Source organism: Rana temporaria, chromosome 7 (assembly GCF_905171775.1).
Source record: "Rana temporaria chromosome 7, aRanTem1.1, whole genome shotgun sequence".
NCBI lineage: Eukaryota > Metazoa > Chordata > Amphibia > Anura > Ranidae > Rana > Rana temporaria.
In genome coordinates, this window is record NC_053495.1 from 20,505,383 (window position 1) to 20,518,740 (window position 13,358).

At 45.1% G+C, this 13,358-nt stretch overlaps 1 protein-coding gene across 2 annotated transcripts in view; it reads right to left on the reverse strand.

Annotated features, from left to right (window-relative positions):
- CPNE9 (copine family member 9) overlaps window positions 1–13,358 on the reverse strand; it is a 350,416-nt gene that overhangs the window by 257,720 nt on the left and 79,338 nt on the right. For both annotated transcript variants that reach the window (XM_040359035.1, XM_040359034.1), the window contains exon 5: window positions 2,740–2,843. In XM_040359035.1, coding sequence (XP_040214969.1) covers window positions 2,740–2,843 — 104 coding nt within the window. The remainder of the gene's footprint in view (window positions 1–2,739; window positions 2,844–13,358) is intronic.

Here is a 13,358-nt window from a genome sequence, read left to right on the forward strand (position 1 = left end):
GACATTGCAGTTGGTATATAGAGTTAGCCGAAACATGGTGACAACGCTTTCTGGTATAAAGAGAAACGTTTGTGTTGTCCATGGCAACCGCAATCTATCTATCATTTTTTTTTTAGTTAAAGATGACATGTGACTGATTTCTAATGGTCTATACCAGTGTTTCCCAACTCCAGTCCTCAAGGCACACCAACAGGTCATGTTTTCAGGCTTTCCATTATTTTGCACAGGTGATTTGATCAGTTTCACTGCCTTAGTAATTACCACAGCCGTTTCATCTGAGGGAAATCCTGAAAACATGACCTGTTGGGGTGCCCCGAGGACTGGAGTTGAAAAACACTGGTCTATACAGCCACCAATGATGCCATTTCTTACTTTTTGGGGGTTGGTGCATCTGCAGATGGCTGGAGGTCCCATATGAGCGAGACCACCCCCCTGGCAGAGAGTCAGGGCCCTGTGCATCAGAACCTCTGTCTTAAGGCTGGGTTCACACTAAGACATTGCATGTGATTCGTATCGCATTTCTGTGCACATCACATGTAATGTCTGTGCGATGCAAGTTCAGCCATACACTATGGGCCAGATCCACGTAGCGGATCGTAATTTTCGGCAGGCGTAGCGTATCGTATTAACGCTACGCCGTCGCAACTTTGAGAGGCAAGTGCTGTATTCACAAAGCACTTGCCTCTAAAGTTACGGCGGCGTAGCGTAAATGGGCCGGCGTAAGCCCGCCTAATTCAAATTGTGTTGAGGTGGGCGTGTTTTATGTAAATAAACCATGACCCCACGTAAATGTCATTTTTTTTAACGGCGCATGCGCCGGTCGTGGGGGTATCCCAGTGCGCATGCTCGAAATTAACCCGCAACAAGCCAATGCTTACGACATGAACGTCATTCTACGCAAAGCCCTATTCGCGAACGACTTACGCAAACAACGTAACATTTTCAAAATTTGACGCGGGAACGACGTCCATACTTAATATTGAGTACGCCTTATATAGCAGGGGTAACTATACGCCGAAAAAAGCCTTACGGAAACAACGGAAAAAAATGCGCCGGCCGGACGTACGTTCGTGGATCGCCGTATCTAGCTAACCTAGCGGCCAGCGTAAATATGCACCTTAGATCCGACGGCGTACTAAGACGTACGCCAGTCGGATCTAGCCCAGCTTCAGGCGTATCTTGTTTTGTGGATACAAAACAAAGATACGCCGGAGCAAACTAGAAGTTATGCGGTGTATCAATAGATACGCCAGCGTAACTTCTTTGTGGATCTGGCCCTTTGTATGGATGAAATTGTATGTATGTGCACTTCAAAGTATTCAGCTCGCCGAAAATGGCGATTCTGAATACTGTATTTTTTTTTTTAAATGGCGCCATTGGCAGCTGACTTAACCGGAATTGACGTTGTGACGTCGCTTCCGTGCTTACATACAGACTGTAAAGAAGCCCACGCTTCGTTCCAGTCTGTCTCGCCGGAAGTAGCGGCTTGCGGATCGGGTCTCCCGGTGGGACTGGAGGCCTGGTAAGAGCGGCTGAAGGCGGTGTGAGGGGGGAGTGTCCCATACCGCTCCTCCGGGATAACAACCGACTGGCTTTTAGCCGCAACGGTTGTTATCCCTGGAAAGCCGACCGCCCGCTCTAAAAACGGTACCTGCAGCGGCAGGCATCATCCCGGTATAACCCACTGAAGCCGAGCCCGCATACGCTCAGCTCCGAGCGCTCTCCTGGGTGGGGCAGGGCAAGTCGGGATGACATCACCCAACATTGATTTTCCCGGTCGCATGCATTGATGCCACATCGGGGACAACCGAATCGCAATGCATCGATGCAGCGATTAATTTCGACACTCTTAATGTGCATGCACAGCAGCACAGTAAGCGTTGATGTACATGAGTACAGCAGCATAGTCATTCATTTGTATAGTAGGCTGTACGCAGCACCTAAGGGCTATGGGCATGGAAAATCGTCGTATCTTAACTGCATATTTACGCTGGGCGCTAGGGGCGTGTACGCTGATTTACGCCTAGAAATATGTAAATCAGCTAGATACGCCAATTCACGAACGTACGCCCGGCCGTCGCAGTACAGATACGCCGTTTACGTTAGGCTTTTTCTGGCGTAAAGATAAACCACCAAAAACATGGCGCAGCCAATGTTAAGTATGGACGTCTGAACCGCGACAAATTTTTCAAATTTTACGTCGTTTGCGTAACTCGTCCGTGAATGGGGCTGGCCGTAATTTACGTTCACGTAGAAAGCATGATGATTTGCCGACGTCATTTGGAGCATGCGCACTGGGATACGTCCACGGACGGCGCATTCGCCGTTCGTTAAAAACGTAAAATACGTGGGGTCACTAGTATTTTACATAGAACACGCCCCCAACCAGCCCATTTTAAATTAGGCGGGCTTAAGCCGGCCCAGTTACACTGCGCCGCCGTAAGTTTCAGCGCAAGTTCTTTGTGAATACAGGACCTGCGGCTCAAACATACGGCGGCGTAGTGTATCTGAGATACGCTACGCCGGCCAAAATCTACGTGAATCTACCCCTCTATGTACAGCACAATGATGATGTCACTGCTACTTTTACAAGATATCTAGATTTTCAAAGGAATTTGCTGTACAGGAAGTAGATTTCTATCCTTTGTGGCTATTGAGAAATATATTTCAATTAATTAATTTGTGCCCAGAGTTCAGATTTAAATCAATTCTGCATAGTACTTTGTCACATTTACTTACACATCAAACCTCAGGTTTTGCTTCTCTTCGAAGAAGTAGTCCAGCACAAATTTCCGGACAAAGTCTGGATTCAGCGTGTTGTCGATGACCTCTGTCCGTCCAAACTGTTAAAACAAACATAAAAGGCTGTGCTTAGAAATTGTGTAATAGCAGGGAAGGTCTGGGCTGGGGGGGGAAGGGGGGCATTTGCCCCCTGGACTACTCCCAGTTAGATGCATTGGGGTTGATTTACTAAAGGCAAATAGACTGTGCACTTTGCAAGTGCAGTTGCGCCAGAGCTTAGTAAATGAGGTAGGTAAGGTTTCACTTTGCAAAGAGGACCCAATCACGTGCAAGGAAGATTAAAAAAAAAAAGCATTTTTGCTTACACACGATTGGATGATGGAACCCAGCAGTGTAGCCGGGTCTCTACTGTGCATGTGCGAAGTGTGCTGCGCTCTCTCAATGACCTGGCAGAAGGGGAGGGAGGAGGAGGGAGGCCGAGCTGCTGACGTACTTCTACGTGGCCCGGTCTTCTGGAAGTGGGGACAGGCCCCCAGTGCTTCAGGACAGAAGTGCTAACCACTTATCACTTTTTCTTTCTGGTGTGATATTTTTTGGTGCTGAATTTGAAATGCCCTTTAAAATGCCATGCACTAAGGAACCGGGATCAAGTTGTAGACAAACGGCAACTAATTTAGAGCATCCCCTGGAAGATTAAAAACAGACAGTTAAGATTGGCGCATGGGGTCACAATGCCATGGATCATCATGGTATGAGCAGGATGGACATATGTTCTCTAAGTGTTAAGAAAATCCGTGCTAGATTACACTTGAGGAGAGGCTGCCGACAGAGCAGAACACCCACTAGACATGACAGTAATTAAACTCTATGGCCTCGTACACACGACCGTTTTCCTCGACAGAATCCATCAAGAAACTTGGTGGCAGAGCTTTTTTGCCGAGGAAAACGGTCGTGTGTATGTTTTTCGTTGAGAAAACTGTCGTGGATCTCGATGAGAAAAAAAGAGAACAAGTTCTCTCTTTCCTCGTCGGGGGTCTCAATTTCCTCGTCGGGTTTCTCGTCAGGCTGGTTTTCAACGAGAAACACGTTTGTGTGTATGCTTAGAAACCCGCACATGCTCAGAAGGGTGGCGCCAGGGTGCCGTTGTACGTGTTTTACGTCAGCGCGTTTGAGAACGACGAGATTTTGTCTTGACAGTGTGTATGCAAAGAAAGCTTGTCAAGATTCTCGACAAGCCTAACAAGGAACTCATCGAGGAAAACAATGTTTCATTTACGACAAGTTCCTCGGTCGTGTGTACGAGGCCTATTACCCTCTCTACAGACATCTCTCGGCATGACCTGACACTAGAGACAAAGGGGGTGTGTATTTTTTACAATGTGTAATGTGTTTATTTACTTTTTTTTAATTTGGCATCGATCTCCGCCCCCGTGCGTCGTAACGTCACAGGGAACGGAGCTCGGCGGCACTGTGTGAATCGAGCGAGGACACCGCTCGATCACACAGCGAAGAGGCATCGCAAGATCCAGGGACAAGGTAAGTAATTCCCTGCCTGTGGATGCTGCGAGGCGATCCCGAGTCTGGCTCGGGGTTACCGCTTTTGGTTCTGAAATTCCACCCCGAGCCAGACTCGGGCTTACTGGGCACTTAATCCCCCTTCCTGCCCAGACCAATTATCATCTTTCAGCGCTCTAACTCTTTGAATGACTGTACCCAAATTAAATTTTTATAATTTTTTTCCCCACAAATAGAGCTTTCTTTTGGTAGTATTTGATCACCTCTGTGGTTTTTATTTTTGTTAAAAATAAATTAAAAACATACAAAATATTTTATTTATTTTTTAATATTTTTTTTATATTTTGTTATAAAATTTTGCAAACAGGTAATTTTTCTCCTTCACTGATGTACGCTGATGAGGCTGCACTGATGGGCACCGATAGGCTGCACTGATGGGCAACGATATGCTGCACTGATGGGCACCGATAAGGCAGCAAGGGTGGGCACTGATAGGCAGCACTGGTGGGCACTGATAGGTGGCACTGGTGGGCACTCAGAGGTGACACTGGGAGGTGGCACTGATGGGTGGCACTGAAGGGCATTGATAGGTGGCACTGGTGGGCACTCTGAAGTGGCACTAATAAGTGGCACTGATAGCTGGCAGTGATGGGCACTGATAGGTGGCAGTGATGGGCACTAATGGGTGGCAGTGATGGGCACTAATGGATGGCAATGATGGGCACTGATAGGCAGCACTGCTAGGTGGCACTGATGAGGCACTGGTTGGCACCACTGGTGGGCATTGAAAGGTGGCACTCATGGGCATTGATATGTGGCACTGGTGGGCACTGCAGGTGGCACTGGCAGGTGGAAATGGCAGGCGGTAATTGTGGGCATAGATGAGGCAGAGTCCAGCGATCGGTCCCCGGAGCTGAAGAACGGGGAGAGCTGTTCTTCACTGTGGCGCAGTGATCGACCGTGTGTTCCCATATATAGGGAATCACAATCGATGACGTCAAACCTACAGCCACACCCCCCTACAGTTAGAAACAGACATGAGGTCACACATAGCCCCATCAGCGCCCCCTTGTGGTTAACTCCCAAACTGCAATTGTCATTTTCACAGTAAACAATGCATTTTAAATGCATTTTTTGCTGTGAACATGACAATGGTCCCAAAAATGTGTCAAAATTGTCCGAAGTGTCCGCCATAATGTCGCAGTCACGAACAAAATCACTGATCCCCGCCATTAGTAGTAAAACATATTTTTTTTATAAAAATGCAATAAAACTATCCCCTATTTTGTAAATGCTATAAATTTTGTGCAAACAAACCGATAAACGCTTATTGCGATTTTTTTTATACCAAAAATAGGTAGAAGAATACGTATCGGCCTAAACTGAGGATTTTTTTTTTATATTTTTGGGGGATATTTATTATAGCAAAAAGTAATATTGCATTTTTTTTCAAAATTGTCGCTCTATTTTTGTTTATAGCGCAAAAAATAAAAAACGCAGAGGTGATCAAATACCACCAAAAGAAAGCTCTATTTGTGGGAAAAAAAGGACGCCAATTTTGTTTGGGAGCCACATCGCACGACCGCGCAATTGTCAGATATAGCGACGCAGTGCCGAATCGCAAAAACTGGCCGGTCCTTTAGCTGCCTAAAGGTCCGGGTCTTAAAGAGGAGTTCCACCTAAAAATGGAACTTCCTCTTAACCCACTCCTCACCCCCTTACATGCCACATTTGGCATGTCATTTTTTTGGGGGGGGAGTGGGGGCTTCAGGAGAAGGGGACTTCCTGTCCCACTTCCTCCTTCCGCTGAGGGGCTGCAAAGGCGATTAAGCTTAATCGCCTTTTGGCAGCCCCACCCTGTAGGCGATCGCCTAGGACACGTGACAGGTCCTAGGCGATCGCCTGTCCAATCAAACAGCGCAACTTTTTCTCTTCCATGTCACACAAGGACAAGTCGATCCAATGAGGGGATGATCAGATTTGCCGATCTTTTGACAGTTAAAATAGTTCATGTATTTCGTTAACTTCCTGTTTTTAGTTCTCCTTTTAGTAAGTTTACTGATCTTTTTTCCCTATGAAGCCTTGATTTGTGTATTAATATTTAAGTAGCTGGTTGGTGACTCATATTGAAAACAATACAAGCCATATTGCGATCAGCTGTATCTATGCCGCTGGCATTGTGACAGTTTTGTACATGCGATCGATGCCGTTGTTGTTGGTCAATCCTGATTACTACGGGACCAGAGTCCGCTCTGGCGACTCTTCATTGCCTGCTTTAAGGAAAACAATGCAGTTTATTGTTCTCTCCCTCGCGGTTATGTTTATTGCAATGGGCACTCTTCCAGCTTTTCATAAAATCATCACTTTTAAGTACTGCCATCTCGGCCATCTGCGTTGCATTCTGTGGCAGAACTGAGATTAACGTGCCCCCCTTTTTATCTGTAATCCCGGCTGCGCCGTGTTTAGTCCTCCAACCTTCCGTCTGTCTGTTTACTAGGTCTTATGTCTCCCACTCCTCTATTGCTTTCTTTACTTTGCACTGTGTTCCTGTGGATTTATTCCAGTACTACGATGCACAGACCAATATCCATAGCAGCCTATGCACATGACACCTGTAAAAGCTGGTTGTAGAACCCATGCCATTTACAGTAGGGTGACCAGATATCCCCGGTTTCTGGGGGACAGTCCCCGGATTGAGGACACTGTCCCCAGACCAAGTCTGTCCCCGGTTTTGTCCCCTGATTGGATTTGAACAGGGGCTGGGGCAATTTCAAAGACAGCCAGTTCGGAATAATAATAAAAAAAATAATTCCGAGTTACACCCCCCCGCTCTGCCACTCCTACTAGCTTAGGGGGTGTATTTTTTCCATTAACTGTGCCCCTTTCTGATGATCATGTGCTGGCCGGAGCAGAGGGAATATTTCTTCAGTTTCGGGTGCATGCCCATTCAGCTCCACTTGCATGTTCTTGTCACTGTTCTTATTTCATAAAATAATTTGATACGCATGTAACATACGTATACATAAACGCCGTATCAATCACATTGCTTGTAGCTTCAGTTATACTCCAGTTATAACCCCCCCCCCCCCATCAAGGTTCCTCGCTGATGCCGTTTTCCATTTATGGGGACTGTTAATCCAGCATCACATGTTAGCCCTCGCCATCCGGTTCCTTTCACTCCAGTCTTTTGGATCCTGAGAGAACCCCTCTGCTGGCTGCCCAATGGGAATTCCTTAAAGTGTTTGTATACCCTCTCTGCCCACTTGCACCTACAGGTAAACCTACATTGAGGCCTCGTACACACGACCGAGGAACTTGTCGTAAATTAAACATCGTTTTCCTCGACGAGTTCCTTGTTAGGCTTGTCGAGAATCTTGTCAAGCTTTCTTTGCGTACACACTGTCTCCTCGTTCTCAAACGCGGTGACGTACAACACGTACAACGGCACTATAAAGGGGAAGTTCCATTCCATTGGAGCCACCCTTGGGGCTGCTTTTGCTAATCTCATGTTACTGCGTGTTAAGTAAAAGTTTGGTGAGAGACGATTTTTTTCAGTCTGTTACAGCGTGACGAATGTTCTATCTCCATTACAAACCCTACTTTTACCGAAGGCACGCTCCCATCTCATACTTTATTCTGAGCATGCGCGTGTTTCTAAACATACACACGAACGTGTTTCTCGTCGTAAACCAGCCCGACGAGGAAATTGAAACTCCCGACGAGGAAAAAGAGAACTTCTTCTCTTTTTTCTCGTCGAGATCCACAACAGTTTTCTCGACAAAAAACGTACACACGACCGTTTTCCTCGGCAAAAAAGCTCTGCCACCAAGTTTCTTGATGGATTCTGTCGAGGAAAATGGTTGTGTGTACGAGGCCTGAGGCTTACCTGTAGGTGCTTGCAATATCTCCTTAACCTACATGGTTAAGGAGATATTTGCAGAAAAGCGGGCGCAGGCGCACTAAGCACGGCAGCTTTTGAATGGGAGCCTGCCGGAAACTGCCGTAAATGTGCGCATGCGCAGGGATCGTGCCGTTCGGCGCGCAAGCGTGGGAGTGACTTTATCGCCGCTCCCAGCCAGTCACAACGCCGGAGCAGCGATACCCGGAAGTCACTCCGGCTATCATGGCGGCGACGGAGGACGTGTCCGAGGACCGCTGCAGGGGATTCGATCTAAGGTAAGTAATTGATAATAAGCTAGTATGCTAGTCATACTAGCTCATTATGCCTTTGCCTTGCAGGTCTTTTTTTTTTAAGGGTTATACAAGCGCTTTAAAGGGTTCTTCTTTCATGTGTTCACATATGCTGTTTGAGTAACGTGAGCATATGGAAAGAAGAACCCTTACAGGAAGTAAACAGAAAAGGAGCTGGCGCTGGACGACCCAGTGATCAGATAGAGGGGGAGCGGGTGACAGGAGGGGTTAAAAGGGGGTTCATTTTACCCGCAGAACTGTGCTTTAAGAAAAATAAATCATAATTGATCCTGCACTTAAGAATTAATATTTTTTTTTACTAAATCTGTAATATCTATTGCATGTTTTCTTTTTTCAATAGTGATATATATATATATATATATATATATATATATATATATAATATATACATATATTACACACACACATACATATATATATATATATAATATATATATATATATATATAGTATATCGTATCATATTTACGTAATGTAGCTGTCATTTGGGCAAAGTAATACAAAAAGGAAAAGCAAAAATACTCTTAACATGCATACTACCAAAACAAATGACTAATCAAAGACTGAGCAGGTGCTGCGAGACATCGGCCAGATATAACTACGTTTCTTCCAAATGTTCGAGCTGTCTTCAGTTTAAATCTGTTTGCAGTACTAACAAGAAAGGGAATCCCATAAGGGGGGGAATCCCAGCCAAAAAAATTAAGTGTGCCGGGCGGCAATCTCTGGCCACTTGCTGAGAAAAAATGGGAGATTCTTGTTAAAGAAGAGGCAGCCTACACCCGAGCAGATGGTAGAGGATGGTGAGCAAGTCAATGCTCCATCCCTGCAGAGCGCTAATGATAACAACATACAGCCCTATAATCTGTGACGGGAGTCCCTTTTGGGCATAGGATGACTGAGAACTGATATCTCGATTACATGAGATGGGACATTAATGATAATTCATGTTTTGCAGGATATCTTGGAATATTACAGTTTGGTTAATTCCGTCCACAACAGGTCAATAGAATGCCTCCTTCAATGCTTAACATGTCTATGTTAAGCATGTTATGTTATGTTATGTTGAGATGCTAATACTGTTTTGTGTCTATTGTACTAATTAAGTCTGTAAAGGTCAGATGTCCAACTTTTAGGTGGTAACCGAGTCTGGCTTCTGAAAGACATTCCATTGTGTGATGCTAAGACACTGTTTTGTGTGAAAAGTCTATTGATGATAGATGTGAATGTGACTGAGCACCCTCTAAAGGTCAGACGACTGTGTATTGTGTATCAGGTGTGAATAGCTTATTGTCAGAGACAGAACGTCTGACATAGGAATGTGTATTTATGCAGGTGAATAGCTTATTGTCGGATTCAGGACGTCGGTGGATAATTAACTCATCTGAATGTCATTATCTAAAAGAATGTGTATGAAGCCCATTGTGTGATGTGGTGGGTGGAGTGTGGTCTTTGTTCCTGTAACATGTAGCATGCTTTGTAACTGTATATAAGAAAGCTAAGGTACCATTAAAAGTATTAATTAGTTTGACTCAGAAACGGAGCTTGTCTCGTTATTTCTGGGGAATTGATATGGATCGTGTCTGCTGGCTTGTCGGACTGTCGGATAAGCTGTCTTGGGTTGGTGGAATGGAAGATCGTAAACAGTGGTGACCTTACAATATCCAAGGCTTTTTTCCAGCAAAACGTGGCACCCCCAGCACAGATGTATGCAGTGGCAAGTGTTGTTGGGGCATGCGGAGGGTCTATTGTTGCTGCTGCTGGGATATATATTGTCACTGGGGGGTTGCTGGTGGTCTCTGTTTTTTTTTTCTTGCATGTGATTTGGTATTCTATGCAAAGTGAGGCTTCATCTCATTTACTAAGCCCCATAACAACTGTACTTGCAACGTGCACAGTCTATTTGCCTTTAGTAAATCAACCCCATAGAGTTCAGTTTTAAACAAAATGTCCCTAAAGAGTGTACCAATGTGTGTGTGGTGTAGACATTGGAGTGTAAGCTCTTTTGGCAGCAGGAAATCATGTGAAAAAGTTCAGAGTGCTGTAAAATATGTCTATATTATATAAACCTGGAAAGCAATATTAAATACTGTAAGAGTATAATTAGTTAAATAGGGCCAGATAGGAAAGAGGGCGATGAATAGATCAATTTAGTTTTTCAGGCTGTTGTGACCGTAGTGAAATTTCCCAGTAGATGATGAACTCATTTAGCATGTTATTGCTTTATACACCTCGTGCTCAAGTTCATTAGTAGATATTATCTGCTAGGCCAAGGTAGTCTGTTATCAAGGCATTTAATGCAAAGAAAAGTCTCTGAGTAATCAGTTATCTGCAGCACTGCCAGACAGTTCCTGGAGTGCTGACAAATCCATAACAATGATGGCTACAGACTAAACTCAACATTCAGTAAGGAACATCCCTTAATAATCACTGTTTACTTCTTATGGTTTTGGATACAAATGAAAAAAAATCTGATTTTGATGTCTGTCATTGGTGGTCAGTGGGAAGTGTGCTCCTTACATTGGTGGCCAGTGGGAAAATTGCATCTTACATTGGTGGTGAGCGGGAACAGTGGGCCTGATCCACAACGAGCGGGTGTAACTTAAATATTCCGATTTAAGTTACACCGCCGCAAAATCTCTACCTAAGTGCCCGATCCACAAAGCACTTACCTAGAAATTTTGAGCGGTGTAACTTAAATCCGTCCGGCGCAAGGCGTTCCTAATTTAATGGGGCGAGTCCCATTTAAATTAGGCGCGCTCCCGCGCCGGACGTACTGCGCATGCTCCCGACGTCATTTTCCCGACGTGCTTTGCGCGGTTTTACGTTGCGCCGGGTTTTTGAGAATAGCAAAGGGCGAAAACAAAAAAAAACGAGTTGCGGCGGGAAAAAAAAAATTAAAAAAAAAAAATGACAGTGACGCGGGGTAGAAGGGTCTACTTTTACAAGGTGTAAACAGTTTAGGCCTTGTAAAAGCAGCCCTAATTTTGCGACGGCAAACTAATACTTACGGAGAAAAAATGAAGCGTAAAAGCTTCGTGGATCTCCGTAAGTGCTAATTTGCATACCCAACGCTGGATTTCGACGAGAAATGCCCCAGCGGTGGATGCGGTACTGCATCCTAAGATCCGACAGTGTAAGTCCCTTACACATGTCGGATCTTCTGCCTATCTATGTGAAACTGATTCTGTGGATCAGTTCCATAGATAGAAACAGGGATACGACGGTGTATCCCTTTTGAGGATCAGGCCCAGTGCTCCTTATATTGGTGGCCAGGAGGAACAATGCTCCTTACATTGGTGGTCGGTGGGAAGAATACTCCTATAGGAGGTTATCAACTAGCCATAGGAGAATGCTCCTTACTTGGGTGATCATTGGGAACAATGGGCCAAATTCACATAGAATTACGTTTCTCCTGGGCAACGTAACGTATGTGATTTACGTTACACCGCCGCAGGTTTACAGCGTAAGTGCCTGATTCTCAGAACTCTTACCTGTAAACTTGCGGCGGTGTATCGTAAATGCGCTCGGTGCAAGCCCGCCCAATTCAAATGGGGCGGGCACCATTTAAATTAGGCACGTTCCCGCCCTGAACGTACTGCGCATGCTCTGTCGGGTAAATTACCCGACGTGCATTGAGCTAAATGACGTCGCACGGAGGTCATTTGTTTTGACGTTAACGTAAATGGCTTCCAGCGCCATTCGCAAACGATGTTGTTTTTTAAATTTCGACGCAGGAACGACGGCCATACTTAACATGGCTTAGGACAACTAGGGCTCAGCCCTAATTTTACGCGGCGTAACTCGACGGAAACAACGTAAAGTTAGATCGACGGCCAGCGCGGACGTTCGGGAATCGCCGTAACTATTCATTTGCATCTTCTACGCCGACCGCAATGGCCTCGCCACCTAGCGGCCGGCCTAGAATTGCATCCTTAAGATCCGACAGTGTAATTCAATTACACCTGTCGGATCTTAGGGCTAGCTATGCGTAACTGATTCTATGAATCAGTCGCATAGTTAGGACGGCCGGAACACAGAGATACGCCGTCGTATCAGGAGATACGCCGTCGTATCTCTTTTGTGAATCTGGCCCAATGCTCCTTACATTGGTGATCACTGGGAAGAATGCTCCTTACATTGGTGCTTAATGGGGAGAATGCTCTTTACATTGGTGATCATTACGAAGAATTCTCCTTGCATTGGTAGTCATTGTGAATAATGCTCCTTACACTGGTGATTAATGGGGAGAATGCTCCTTACACTGGTGATTGATGGGGAGCACACTCTTTACATTGGTGATCAGTGGGAAGAATGTTCCTTACATTGGTGATCATTGGGAAGAATGCTCCTTACATTGGTGATTGATGGGGAGAATGCTCTTTACATTGGTGGTCACTGGGAAGAATACTCCTACATTGAGGATCATTGGGTAGAATACTACTTACATTGGGGATCATTGGGAAGAATGCTCCTTACATTGGTGATCATTGAGAACAATGCTCCTTACATTGGTGATCATTGGGAAGAATGTTCCTTAAATTGGTGATTAATGGGGAGAATGCTCGTTATATTGATGGGCATTGAAAAAGAGTGCTCCTTACAGTGGTGATCAGAATGCCCCCGCAACTAAAAAAAATCATTGGTGTCATAGCACTGTGGCATTGGATGTGCACCAGAACTAAACTGGCACCATCATATTGGGGGGGGGGGGGCCTGGTTGAGAATGGCTGGACTAGCTGGTGTGCACAGACTTGTCTTCAAATTGCAATATGTTGACATTTGTTGATTATGTGCATGTTCACTTAAGTGTAGACGTAGAAAAAGTATAACATATATCAAGATTTGTTTTCAGTGCCTTACAGTTATTAGGATGAATATTAAGATGATGGT